General features: G+C 43.4%; 1 protein-coding gene across 7 annotated transcripts in view; it reads left to right on the forward strand.

Moving 5' to 3' along the window:
* The window catches only part of LOC119719388 (ras-associated and pleckstrin homology domains-containing protein 1-like), a 56,659-nt gene extending 42,797 nt beyond the window's left edge, over positions 1–13,862 (forward strand). For 4 of the 7 annotated variants that reach the window (XM_038188820.1, XM_038188821.1, XM_038188822.1 and 1 more), the window contains 11 exons: positions 311–888; positions 1,754–1,903; positions 2,869–3,028; positions 3,668–3,792; positions 3,925–4,143; positions 4,586–4,696; positions 5,260–5,358; positions 6,029–6,188; positions 6,659–6,804; positions 7,751–7,801; positions 8,071–12,912. In XM_038188820.1, coding sequence (XP_038044748.1) covers positions 311–888; positions 1,754–1,903; positions 2,869–3,028; positions 3,668–3,792; positions 3,925–4,143; positions 4,586–4,696; positions 5,260–5,358; positions 6,029–6,188; positions 6,659–6,804; positions 7,751–7,801; positions 8,071–9,699 — 3,428 coding nt within the window. In that variant the 3' untranslated portion in view covers positions 9,700–12,912. Of the gene's footprint in view, positions 1–310; positions 889–1,753; positions 1,904–2,868; positions 3,029–3,667; positions 3,793–3,924; positions 4,144–4,585; positions 4,697–5,259; positions 5,359–6,028; positions 6,189–6,658; positions 6,805–7,750; positions 7,802–8,070; positions 12,913–13,261 lie in introns of those variants that run through there. The other 3 variants (XM_038188824.1, XM_038188825.1, XM_038188826.1) reach the window with 3 other exon arrangements.
* Positions 13,863–14,784: the final 922 nt, after the last annotated feature.

Genomic DNA, 14,784 nt, shown 5'->3' on the forward strand with positions numbered 1-14,784 from the left:
TAATTACCCAGACACAATGTATACACAATGTATACACAATGTATATACAGTGTATACACAGTGTATGGTTATTATCATGCTCATACAGTATGACCTGCTCCAACTAATAGCCCTGCATGCCCATTCCATCCATGCATTGAATTATTACTCAGGGTAGAGTTACAAGTGTACAGTCTGCCAACTGTAGATTAGGTTACCCCTAACCTTGATGATATTATTGGCAATAATAAGGGAGCTTCTCAAATCTCCTTACTGCATGTTGTAAAGTTTGAGGATTTCATGATTGTTTTCAATTTTTGCTGATTTTAAGACTCACCAGATGTGGACCTGGACGCCCTCCTGGGCGACCTGTGCCAGATGGAGCAGAGCCTCAACGCCCAGATGCAAGACTGCGACGCCAAATCCAACTCCAACGCCATCCCACAATTCCCCAGCTACAACATCACCGGCGACACCAACGCAGCCTCCGTCACCCAGGCCCCGCCCGTCATCCATACGGTCCCGGCCACGCCCCCTGTGGTCACGCCCGCTGGTGTTCCCATGAAGACCGATGTGGATGATGATTCTCTGCCTTCTCCACCTCCTGTAGAGACTGACAACGTCGATAGCCAAATGCCCCTGCCTCCCCCACCCCCGGCCGGTATCCCTGATAACAAAATATCCTTACCTCCTCCCCCACCCCCACCCCCTGCGGAATCGGCCCCAGACACTCGACCCACAGTCTTTGGCATACCGCCCCCACCATCGGTCATCACAGCGCCCCCTTCAACACAGAAGAAGGTTCCGGCATCCTTGACGATAGAGACAGGAGGAGGTCTGACCCCAGGAAAGGTGGCGACTCCAAACTCACTGAGCCCTCGAACACCCATGAGCCCTGGGCAGACACCTGTAAGTATACTGCCGAGTTCTCCCTCAAGTTCTCACAAGTTAATCAACAGTCAGTCACACATTAAACACATGCCCAGGGGTGACATTTTTCAGGATTTTCCCTGATGTCAGGATTTTTGAAGAATCCCATTTGAAATCTGGAATTCCTCAGCATTGCATAAAGGCGTTTTTACCTATTAAAATGTACGTTGAACAAAAGAAATGGGTATTTTAAGGGAAGCCTTTAGGCAAGTACAAACATATATGCCATATATCCCATACGTTGCTCTGGGGCCATCCATCACCCTCAAACTCTCTGCCGAATATTTTGTGGATTATTCGTTTTCCCCCATTCTTTAATACCCCTGTTGGACTGAGCAGTGTCTTGTCACCATGGCCCCAGTTTCAAGGTGCTGCTAAGCACACGATTTTCTGCTTACCGAGCCTCCATCTATTTCATGGAGACTGTAAGCAGTAAGCACAGTAAATTACACGCTTACTTCGGGGGAATCTATGTATTACATCGTACATTGATCAATTAAAAGGGGGAGTGTGGCACAGTGGTTACGGTTCGTGACTCATGATCAGAGGGTTAGTGGTTGGAATCCAGCCGCTGGTCATATGTTGTGTCCTTGGGCAAGCCACTTCACCCCACTTGCCTCTCTCCACCCAGGAGTATAAATGGGTACTGGCATTAGCTTGGTAGTAACCTGCTATGAATTAGGATCCCGTCCAGGGAGAATAGATATTCTCTGTTGTTTCATGCTACTGAAACCAGGGAAGAATGTCGGCCTGATGGGCCACATTGGCTCGTGACAGACTTTACTTACGATCGATTAAAGTCAGATTATTAATGCACCCCTACTGATTTGTATCATGTGCGCAGTATTCGATGAGTGTGAGGGTCAAGCTGCAGGACTTTGAGGCCCAGCTGGCCAGCGACACCACCCTGACCGGGGAGGAGAAAGCAGCCAAGCTCAAGGCAGAGAAGATCAAGATTGCCCTGGAGAAACTCAAGAAAGCCAGGGTGCAGAAAGTGAGTAAAGATCATCATACAGTTCTCTCTCACTAACCCACTTGACCTGGCCTATCCGCTCCGTTCACAAGTACGCCCTCACCGACAAACAAAGTACAGTTGGGGGTGACCGACCGTCGCCATCTTGCCTGACTGCAATTTTGCCGCGACACACGGCGGTACCACTGCTTGTACATAGTACAAATTCCCTGGTGTACGTGCGTCACACACAAGGAACGGTGCGCGTCAACCAGCTAAATGTCCCACCCATGGGACGTCATTGCTAGGTAAAAGGGCGCCCTCTTTTGTTGGCGCATGGAGCCCATATCCGAGTATCGGAAAGTCAGCCGCACCATTGTGGTAGGCAAAGACCATATCGCGCCACGCACAGTAGGTAGTAGACAAGCCTTCAAAGCTGTGATGGTTGGCAAAAGCTGGGAACAAATCACGAAACCAACACCCAGTGCTGGATCGACATACTTATGACAACCGTACACGGCACAGATAGTGACCATTATATGCCATTTGATAAAGAATTCACAGTTAATTTTATGTGAAAATAAAGCGCTACTGTCTAGTTAATGCATGACGTGATTGCTAACCAAACGCTTGCCTACTGCAATGATGGCCGATCACAGGGAACCCAGATGCTTACCTTTGATGTCCGACGATCAGAACCTATCAGAAGTAAAGTTTACTACTGGTTTCTTTACACACACATCCATTTTGGCAATCCCTCAAGATGCTCTTCTCTAAATAATGAAAGGTTTGCGGAAACACCATGTGCGAATAATTTCTCAACTAAGAGAATGGTTCTGAAAAGAACCAGGAGTTTATACCTCTGGTTCTTTTCAGAACCATTCTCTTAGTTGAGAAATTATTCGCACATGGTGTTTCCGCAAACCTTTCATTATTTAGTATCTCCACCATGCAAAGCCTCAAATCTTACTTATGCTCTTCTCTCTTTTCTTGTAAACATCTTGCAGTTGATCGTCAGGGTCTACAGTGAAGACGGAAGCTCCAAGACGCTGTTTGCGGACGAGACCATGTCATGTCGGCAGATCGTCCACACGCTGGTCGAGAAGAACCACTTTGAGGAGAAGGCTGACTGGGCCCTGGTGGAGCAGATACCAGAACTGTACATGGGTACGCCTGATCAACTGATTCACAAGAAAAAAACAGTGACAATGTTTTGAGAAAAGACGAACAGACATATTAATTCATAGATGGAAATTAGGGTAGGGAAGGGTTGGAGTTAAGAGATAATGGGGGTGTATGTACTCTGTATCTCTTATATGACTTAGGGCATGGGTGTAGACTACCTCAGTGTGATGCCATATGACTTTGTTCTGGTTCATGGGTTGGTTAGCGCGTTGATGTCAATACACACTTAAGTTATCAACCAGAATGTGCAGGAAAACTATGGGATGCTATGGCAACGGGATTGTAATGCGATTACTTACTGCATCACAAGCATATTATTTTTCTGAAGGCAAGTTTAATCTAGTGTTCATGCTTGCCAAAGGTTCCTCATTAAACTGCATAAGCGCATATTCTCCTCTCTCTTGACATTATATACAGGCATGCAACTTTTCCTCAGATCCACTGATTTCCTTGTTTCTTACTTCTCATGAATGCCATTACAAATTGAAAAAAACAATGTACAAAGTTTTGTGTATTTCTGAATTTCCCCTTTTTTTTTAATTCCCAGTTGCATGCCTGTATTTAGAGGCTAACTTGAGTGAGAGTAATTATTTTTCACCTTTGATTGTTTCCCTTCCTCAGAGCGAGTCCTCGAGGATCAAGAGCATCTTGTGACCGACGTCTTGCTGCATTGGAAGCGAGACACCACCAGCAGGCTGCTGTTCACCGAACGGAGGGAGAAATACGCCATCTTCAGAAACCCACAGGTACATAAATTCATGTCACTGCCTGGAATCTTCGAAAGAAAATATACTGCCTTTCAGACCCAGCAAATCAGTTGACGTTCTGTACTACCTCTGTGATTCCATTCCTAATTTTGGTTTCTTATCCCGCCCCAGAATTTTCTCCTCTCATCCCACACCTCCCAAGTGGCCACGGAGTTTGCCGAGAAGTCCAAGCAGACCCTGATCGACGAGTTCTTCTCGGAGGGAAGGCAGGGCGTCCCGGAGATCGAAGGCCCGCTGTACCTGAAGGCGGAAGGCAAGAAGTCCTGGAAGAAATTCTTCTTTGTCTTGAGAGCGTCAGGGTTGTACTACACTCCTAAAGGGAAATCAAAGGTCTGTTTATGAACTCTTAGTTTCAGTTTGGGACAGTCATTAAGAAAATCAAGAAAAGATAATCTGGAGTATTTGTGGTTATTACATAACCTTTTAAAGGCAGTTCTGAGAAGAAAATCCTGTTTTAATGCATTTATTCGTCAACTAAAGCTTTAAGATTTTACCTCAGAACAGAGAAAGAATTACTTTGTCTCAGTTAATACTCCTCTCAGAAATTGGGTCAGATATTCTGAGAAGTCATTTCATATAAGGACAAACTCATTTGGAAAAAGGGACTAAATTCGGACAACGGATGAATTCAGGATGGGAAGAACTCTCAATAAAAGTCTTAAAACCATGAAAAAAATAATAATCTAATAAAACAATGGGACAAATATATTTGACTTCATTACATGTATCTTTAATTTATTGGTATGTTTTTTGGTGATTTTTTTTTTAACAGTCATCTAAGGACCTGGTATGCTTGGTGCAGTTTGAGCATGTCAACGTCTACAACGGAGTAGGATGGAAGAAAAAGTACAAGGCACCGTCTGACCATTGCTTTGCACTCAAGGTAAAACACACGTGTATAAAACACAACACACATGGGTCGCAGATCTGCTCAAAATCATTCAAACAGGACTTCTACAGTCAATACATTTAATTCATGTTCGGAGAAAATTGCTGGTACACCATGTGAAGTGACTTTCTCTTAATCAGTTCACGCTGGGATTATTTTGACATTGACCGGACCCAGGTGCGGGATTGTTTCCACCAGCCTCGATGCCAGACGGTTTCAGGCCGTCATCTGCGGGTAGCACACCCTGATATTTCCGGCCTCGCTCGCTGTGAGTGAGTCGCAGACAGATATTTCTGGCCTCGCTCGTTGCGTGTTTATCCGTCATTCGTTCCGAATACCGCAAAACCTTCGCGTGTATACACGTCATCCGACGTGAACTGGTTAAAAAAACAGGTGCCTCTGAAAAGAAGCATTGATGTAAACGCCAATTTTAGGTCAGTATGGTTCTGACAGTTATCATTTAAATTAAAGTTTGTAACCTTCTTTTGTTGAGATCTGAGTACAGGCAGACATTTTATGGCACAATGTAAGATTGGTATTGTCGTTGCTCTGTGTAGCACCCCCAGATTCAGCAGAAGTCCAAGTACATCAAGTACCTGTCGGCCGAGGACTACCGCACCTGTCAGAGGTGGATGGCTGGAATCAGAATAGCCAAGGTAAGAAACCACACCAAACCACACAGATCCTAGATCAGTTTACTTACGGGGTAGCAAATTTACTTCTCTTCAGCAAATTTACTTAGCAATTTGCTTTTGCCCAATAGTGCAGGGGTGTGAAATCTCAGCTTTAAAGCTGATTTCAGCTATTCTTGTTTTGGGTTTCAGCTTTTTTCTCTCACTTGCTGTGTACAAGAGTATATAGGAGATTTCCAAAGTTCAGCTTTTTTACACCTTTTTCCAGCTGTTTTCAGCTATTTTTATCAGTGGTCACTCTCATCCCTGATAATTTTGCAAAGAATCAGGACCCAGTAACATGGCTCTGCTTACCTCTAGCGAAAAATCCCTGCTTATTGCAGTAGAAAATTTCCTGCTTACAGTTAGCGAGAAAATATGGAGTATGCGCATGCGTACATCTCTTAACTAAGGAGTCTGTGCTTACTGGGTAAGCACCGAATTTTTCTGCTAAGTGCTGTTAGTACTGACTGGTGAGCATAAGTGCGTGATTCTGTGGTTACCAGAGCCATGAAGTTAGGCCAAGCTGAGAACCAGTCCAAGCAATTTACACCACATTAAATTTTGGCCGGTAACCTGTTTCTGCTAAGTATATATTTTCTGTACTTAGCCGCCGATATTAAATCCAATTGTATCTTTTTGCATACTCTTGCAGTACGGACGAGTGATGCTGAACAACTACACGGAGACTCAGCGCGAGATGGTGGACTACTCGTCCAGCGTGGAGAGCATGTCGACAAGCAGCTTAGGGGATAGCTCCTCCATCTCCAGTATGCACTCCAGCGCCAGTTCACACAGCACGCAGAGCTCACTGGGTGAGGGTTACACCTTAAATCTTCCTGCTTCCTTGAAAGTCTTGAAGCATTTTGCATAATCAGTGGTCACATGTGGTCTAGTGGTGGGCACAGGATTCATGATCGTGAGGTTATGGGTTCGAGCCCCGCCGTGGCCATGCGTGTTGTGCCCTTGAGTAAGGCGCTTTACCTCAATTACTCCTCTCAACCAGGTGTTAAATGGGTACCGGCATTATTCAATGCTGGGAAGGTTACAGACTCGCTGTGGAGGAGGTGTGGCGATCCCCCCACAGTAGCAGCATTAGATTGAGTCTGGCCCAATCGCTTCGAAAGAGAGACGGGCAAGTTGTTTCTGTGAATACAGGTTGTCCCCTTTATTAGGATCTAGGATAAGAATATTTTGGAGGAGAGGACATTGGTGTAGCAATGAGCTATGGGCTAGTCTCCAAACAAGTGTTCTTTCGCTTACTTGTGGAATTTCTTTTGGACAGGTGTAAGTCCAAGTGGAAGCACCCTGAGCGTCCCCCCAATGCAGATGAGCAACCAGCCGAGCCGTCAGAGCAGCATGGGTAACATGTTTGCCAGCGCCTGGAAGAAAGGCAAAGAGAAGGAGAGCAAAGTCGACTCACCAAACCTGGTAAGGGGAAAAAAATCCACAAACGTTAATTCAGTACATAAAGGCTAAAATTTTATCCGTTTAAACTTTTGATTTAATAACAAATTGTTTGTTGTTTGGTGTGCCCTGTATGTCATCTGGATTGTGTTTCTTCCATTTCGCCAAGGTTTTAGATGGGGGGGGGGGGGGGGTTTCAACATGTTGTCCATAGGCTGTTTTTCATTTGATATTTTGTATTTGTTTTGTTTTCTTACTGTGCAATTTCTATTGTTGGTTCTTAGTATCACCTTTTTGTAATGAGTGTATTTTTAAATATTTTACTGCTGTACAATAGGAAAACAAATTTCATGTGTCTCACATGACGAATAAATAAATTGAATTGAATTGAATTGAATTGAAAGTTATCTACATATGTAGTGCAGCTATTTACATTATATGTAGATTTATACAGATGCATTGGTCGCTAGTAATTCCTAGTTTGGGCCAGTTGACGCCGGCCTCAGGTAAAACCTGCAATTTGCTTACGCCGCAAAGGAACCATCGGCATCAGGTCAAAAAGTCTTGCTTAGGTCACTAAACTGAGAAAGCACATGATTATGCGATTTACAATAAAATAAAGGTGTTCGCCTTTCAGGAACACGTCCCGTCGCAGTGCAGAATTTTAAAATTGTCTACTCCTGTGACTGTTGATTTTTTTGTGTGCGCTAACTGAATTCAATCGTCTTAATATCATCACGTTTACACTCAGGTTGCAAAAAAAAATCGCTGACTGAAAGGTTCCCGATCGATGCTCAGGTGCAGCTTGATCCTGAAAGTCAGTCGCCGACTGTTCTGTTTCGTCGCAAGTTGGACCCAAGGGCAGCTTTAGTTGTCTTTGCACACTTCTAGAGAGTAAAACATTCAGAGGGTATTAAGTAGCTGACAGCTTATTCACAAATTTATGTTGGCATGTTTTGTTTTTTTGTAGGATCGCTATTGTGGGAGGTCACCAGTGCCAGGAGACAGGATCCCAGATGAGGTCAGTACATTTCTCTATTTACAATCATCTTAACGGTAAGGTTAAAACTACGTTGCATTTCCTACTTTTTTGTTCTCTTCTTCATTCTTTAAGTTGAGGCAACTATTTTTGTACTAGGTCTTAAAACCTGTGTCAAATAATAGGAGTGACAGAACGAAGACCACTTTATGAAAGATCATTTCTTGTGTAAAATGTGTTTTAAGTAATCCGCCTACAAAAAAGTGTAAGAGTAATTTTATAGTTGATTGGGTCTTTTTTTATGCCATCAGGGAACGTTTCAGTTCAAGGCACCACTGGTCTCCCAGCCCCAATCAACTCACTCCAATGACAACGACGACCATGACGTAGAACAAACCCTGCTGGAGCTGGAAATGAACCTGGCCCACGACAACGAGGCTTCCCAACAACAGCAGCAGCAGCAGCAGCAGGTACATGCGCCCCAGATGTTATACAAACCCCCAGGCCCCACCATCGCTGCCAAGCCAAACCTGAACAACTCCAACGCAGGGCAGGTCCACGTCCAGGTGACGGCCCGCAATTCCGACGCGGTGACTGTCAAAGTCAGCCCCAACTCACCCTTAACCCCATCACCATCATCTTCATCATCGTCGTCATCGTCAACATCATCTCTGAAAAGCATCTCGCGATGCGAGCCCAGGAGCTGCCCTCCTCCTGTGGCTCCCAAACCTAATTCTACTTCTTCTTTCGCTTCATCCTCTTGCCTGTCATCTTCTGCTTCCACTAACCAAACCTCGCTGGGCTCTGAGGGCAGCACTACCAAACAGACTTCCTCCATCATTAGCTCACGGCCGAGGGAAACTAACCTGGGGCGGAGCGAGAGCAAGAGGGTTCAATTTAAGGAGGTGCTGGAGGAGAAAATCCCAGTTCGAGGCCGCGCCGCTGAAAAGGAACCCATTGCGTCGCCCCCAAATTCGCCCCTGAAGCCCATCCTCAATACATCGCCTCAAAGTCCTGCCCCACCACCTCAGCCCCTCCCTAAAACCTTTACCTCCCAACCTCATCAAGTCTCAGTTTCCTCCTCGTTTCACACCACCAACACCTCCCACCCTCACCAACCCCCTCGCTCCTGCTCCTTCGCCCCCTCCAACTACTCACCTCCACTCCCCCATTCAACATTCTCACCACCTAACATTTCTAACATCAACACATCTTATCAGACGGCGAGCGGAGGGATCACCGCAACCTCAAGACAACCCCGGGTGCTGCCAGCTACGCCCTCAGCCCAGAGTAACGGTTACGGTCACCCGCAGCAAGCAGCCCAGCCAGGACCACCAAGGCAAGCCAATACCTCTTTCCTTGCAGAACTCAACAGCGCCCTCGTCAAGCCAAAACCCGGGGTACCCTCGGGGAAACCCCCCGTCTCCCCACGCCTCCCCCCATCGCCCAGGCCAAAGCCGCTAAAGCAAGAAGCAGCCATGCAGCAAAATATCCCCAGGCAGGGTGCCCCCTCCTCTCCCAGGGTATCCCCCAATTCACCAAAAGACAGCATGACCACGTTCAGTGGGCCCCCTAGGATGCAGCCCTATTGTAAGCAGGGATCCCCACTCCCAAACAGGGTGCAGTACCCACCTACCTCCCCAGGGACCCCACCCAAATCCAACCACCACCACCACCACCACCACCCAGGGGATGGCCCCCCTCCCCCCAGAGTCCGGAACTCCCCACCCTCCTCCCCTGCCTCCCAAGGGGCTATTTTTGTGCTGCCCCCTTCCCCGACAGCCCAGCTCAAACGAGCGTCTGTGGCAGGGTCTCAAATCAAACGAAGTGGGTCTAATAAGGGTGCCAAACCACCCCCACCCCCAAGGAGGGACGGCACAACCCATTTGACAAGTGGTGAGAGGCAACAACCACCTTCCCCTCCCCAAAGAACAACATGATGGCCAAATTACAACCAAATTGCCCCCCCCCCCCTTAGTTTTTAAGCTTTTCTTTGGAAAAGAAACTGAACTATTTTTGCTTACCCGGATATTGCAGTTCTGTTCTTTACATTGAGGAAAAATTTTAAGTTCGCAACGTTTCACACAAAGTTTTATATTTATTATGTTGTCTTGTTTTCAACTTTCAGCAATTAAACGATTATTTTAAAAATCAAAATCAGCATGATCACAGCTCTTTCGCCAAAAAAAGCTGCAAAATCATCATTGAAATAATTACAAAAAGTTTGCAGGCATGTAAATAAAGTATATATCTTAAATGTAGAATTTGTTTTTGGCCGTTGATTTTTTTTTATTCGGTGCAGATTTGTACATAATCTATTTTTGGAAGAATCTGAATGTGCAGATAATGTTGACGTTTTAAAGTGGAGAGAGTCTTTTTTGTAGCAGGGTTTGATATTTAAAGAGAGGCTTCTTTGCAATGTTTTTCAAAGATTTCTTTATTTTAGTCCAAAAACGTATCGCTTTGAAGGAGAAAATGTTCTTTTCAACTTGCCACAGTCGAAAGGAATTGAAAGAGCAACGTTTTGTGGATTTGTATAGTTTGCAAGTATATACAGTTTTTGAGCAGGGCAATCTTGTGTGGTTGTTACATAGCAGACTTGAGTACGACTATTTTTGTAACATAGATGATATACGTTTATTGTGTAGTACAAAATAAATCCACACATTAGTAAAATGATCTAAATTTCAAAGTCCAACTGAGGTATTTGACCTGCTGAGAGTAGGTACATCGAATTCTGTTTCAACGGCGAGTAGTGTAGCCGGATCGGTAAACACATATTTTGAAAAGTCTTTCTTGAATGTTTTTGATAAGAATTGATCTTTTGTAAAATGTAATCGGTGTTTAGTGTTGGTTTTAAAAGCAGACAAATTGCAGTCTTTCTTGAATAAGTGTTTGTATTTATAGGCCCATATTAACCAGGAATACTTTAAAGCGTAAATGTTACTCTAACAGTGATTTTAAGGATTTTCAAGACACAATTTACTCATTAGTATTTTTTCACGAGCAACTGTAAAAAAAAATAATAATAAATAAATAAATAAAGAAAGAAAAAACCAAGTACGTTTATATTGAGCAAAATTTGCTAGATTTTATACCTATTTATGAAGCATATATCTCGGAAAGTTAAGCCAGTAGTGATTCTGCATGGATAACTGTTATAAAAAAATAGTTTTTATACGTAGGATTGTGAATTAATTACAAGTTCAAAACAAAATCAATCAACGTTTTCTACCTAAAACTACTGACACAAAAATTAATCCTTCAGTGAATTTTGGGAGCTGTCTTTCCTATTTTTCCCTTAACTTTTTTTCAAATAATGCGGCGGTTGGACCAAAGTTTCACACAATCAACACTTAACCGGACCTAACTAGATTTAACAAAACTAAGAACAGGTTTCCTATAATAACCAGATATAATTTCGCGGAGCTGCAAAACAAAAAGGTAATTGCTTAAAGGCCGGCTCATTCTTCAATACTCGACATCGCAAAAGATATCTCACAAAATTTAATGAGTTTGAATAATGTGTTCAACTTTTGCGAATTAGCAGCGCGAATACTTGTTGTAACATCACACATTTGCGTTCATTTGCGTTCAAGTATGAACCAGTCGTTTCAATGTTACCTTTTTTAGCAGCTCCGCAGAGCAACCACAAATTTCAGGGGTTTTGGTGGGTTTTTCCCTTTCTTTCTTTTCTCTTTTTAATTTTTGTTATGTGGTGGTAAATGGCACCTAACACTTCTTTTCTTGTCACTTTATTGGTTGTCACTTGGTGGAAATGTAATCGTTCATTTAACATCATCGGATTTCAGTTGATTACGTTCCTTCAGTTTTCATTTCCATTTCCGTTTGTGATCCAGTGTACATTTGCACCATTTCACACATTAACACAGCCGACGAACACCAGTACCTTCACAAGGGGCGGAGCTATAAAAATTCAGAAGAGGGGCGGGACCCTTATTCACCTATCCCAATCCACTTTCCCTTCCCTTCAAAGGATATACCATTTATGTCTCAAATTTAAATGAAAATGGGTACGCCTCTATCACTGCATTGGAAATGTGTAAATTTTGATGTCTGTAATACTTGCAATGCAGCAATTGGGGAGAGTTTATGTTGCTGTAGTTACCAGCCAAAACATCTTGTTGATCATCGCTTCAACCAGTTTCTCGGTTTTGAATTGCTTAAATGTAAAGCAAATGTTAAGCTGTGTGTACTGCTCTGCATCCGCAACAGTGGCAACTTACACAGTGGCATGTTTGGCTAACCTTCGTACAGTGCAAGTCAAAAAGAAAGTGATCGGGATTTATTATATTTTCCCCATAAAAAGCAATTAAAATTGACACACCAACGGATCACATTTTTAAACTTGTTCTTTCACTCATCTGAAGAAAAAAAAAAGAATTACTGAAATTGGTCTTTGCTATCAGAATTTATGCATGTATGTTACTAAAAGAACCCATTTTTTACAGTCGCCAATGGAACTTAAAATGCTTTGCAGCTATCTAGCTGAGTGACCACCAGAGATCGCACACAGGCATTTAATTTGTACTGATAAATAGTCCATGGTGGACAGTTGAATTTTATGGTATTTCTACTAAAAGTGACATGACTTGTGAAAAGAGTTTTCAAAATATGTGCTATTTTCACAGCTATTATTATTTTTACAAATATTTCTAAATTGGTCACTTTCTTGTTAACTCGCACTGTATGTTATGGGCAAATGCATGAAAATGAGGGGAAATTTAAAGAAACAGAACCTCGACTGGTAAATGTTAAGCGCTGAAAATGAACAGCAGATCAGCTTAGCAAGAATCAAGAAACTGACTGAAGCAGTGAACATCGTTTGACATTTTGGCTGCTAACTTGTTTGTAAGAAAACATCCCTGTGTTCAGTGTGTGAGGTATAACTCTGGGTAAGAACCTGTTTTTGTTCCCTTAGTTGGCAGTTTTTTTGAGAAAAATAGTCCAATGAAAATGCATTCAGATCATTCAACAACAAACCCTGGGGAAGGGTAGGGGTGTAGGTAGACAAAACCAGCATACCTATGCCAAGGGTACCAAGAAAAAGCAATCTTTTTAACCTGTTAGTCCCTGTACAACCCAAACTGCTTGATGAGCACACATGTTTTATGGTTTCTTTAGGGAATAAATACAGTGTAGTACAATGTAGAACAATGTAGTGCAATGTAACACAATGTTACACAATGTTATACAATGTGTTACAATGCGATACAATGCGATACAATGTGTTACAATACAACGCAATGTGTTGCAATGCCATATGTTACACTGCAATACAATGTGTTACACTGCAACACAATGTGTTACAATGTGTTACACTGCAATACAATGTGTTACAATGCAATACAATGTTGTACAGGTGCCGATGGGTCAACCCAAGTGTACTGTAGCCTTCACTGTGTACTGTGCGAATCTGCAGCTTGTGTATGTAATGTCTTGTGTATGAAAAATTCACTGGTTTCTTTATTTTGCACCTCACAGGATGCAGAGAGCTGATCTCGCAAATCTCGGGGACCAGCATGTGCCGTGGTCACGCATGCAGTATTACATCTAGTCCTGGCATGCATTGTGTTTCAACAACCCTCGTCCCCTCGGAGATGCTGTCGACCTCCATCCCAAATAGTTGAGTTTTGGTTTTCTCGGTTAAATGGAATGGACTCTGTGCACAAATGGTAGAGGGCGCTCTTTCAACCACTTGCGAAACCCCACAAGAAAAGATGCGCTGACTGCGCGCATTGTGTGCGAATGGCACGAAGTACGCGTGACTTTATTCCGGATGTGCCAAAAACCGGCAGCGTCTTGTAATGACCATCAGGCACAATAAGCCATTTGTGAGTGACCTATAACCCATTGGGATTGAAATCTGAAAAACATCTGGTACACTGACTTGCTCAGAATGCTTGGCACATTTTAACTTTGAATTCTCCAGACCAAAGACACTGTTGCTAATCACATGATTCGGGGCAAGCTCTTGCATAGTTAGTAAGAGATGCTCAGCACCAATGTTCACAGTGGGTGAGAATGGCACAAAGACGCCCCATTCTGGAGCTGGGGGTTGCTAGCATAAGGCTTGCCCCGTATCACGTGATATATAGTAACAGTCTCTTTGGTCGGGAGAATGCAAAGTTAAAACGTGCAAAGCATTGGATTAAGTCAGCGTTCCAGATTTTTATTCAAATTTAACTCGCAAATGGCTTATTAGGAATGCATTTGAATGTCCCTCTCAGTGGTCTTCCCCAACTCTCCCTTTACAACCACTGAGGGAGTACTTGTACCCAGAGTCCATAAATTACCTTTTGGGGTAAAGAGTGAAAGAGTGGTACATTTGGGATGGAGGTTGCTGCAGGAGCCGTGGGGTGAAGGTTGCGACGCCATCTTGTGTCTCTCTATACATCTACAGCAGTGCTGTGGTTGAGTCCATCACAAGTCCCTTCCAGTCCATCACAAGTCCTTCAATCCCAAGTCAAGTCACTAGCTATTCAAATGAACCATAACAAAAAAATTCCTTTGTCAACGTTCATCCCGTTGTCATTGTTCATCCCCTTACTTGTGACTGGACCTATGACTTGCGATGAGACTTGTGATAGGACTTGCGATTGACGCGGCTACAACACTGATCTACAGCTATCTGCATGATCTTTGCTGACGCTGTGCCGCACTGCTCATGCTCAGTGTGTGCCGCCGCCTCGGATCGTCTGATCAAGGAATTGGCCGTTCATTTCTGATGATTTGGTTTTTTGAGTTTGCATGATCGTATCGTGTAGCTGTTTTTTGTTTGTTTATTTTTTGCAGACTTGTACAAGTCAGTATTGCCACTGCTTTAGAAAAGCTCAGAAGTTTTTAAGCTGTATCTATTTATACCAAGTTTTCTGAATTTTAATGAGAAAACACCCATAATTCCTTCTCTTATTGATTGCGTACTTCATTTTTCAGTTAAAAATGTAAAGTTTGCAGAAAAGACACTGCAGTCAATTGATAACAGGTATGAGATTTTTTTTTCA

The sequence above is a fragment of the Patiria miniata genome, unplaced genomic scaffold (assembly GCF_015706575.1).
Source record: "Patiria miniata isolate m_02_andy unplaced genomic scaffold, ASM1570657v1 HiC_scaffold_8, whole genome shotgun sequence".
Taxonomy (NCBI): Eukaryota; Metazoa; Echinodermata; class Asteroidea; order Valvatida; family Asterinidae; genus Patiria; species Patiria miniata.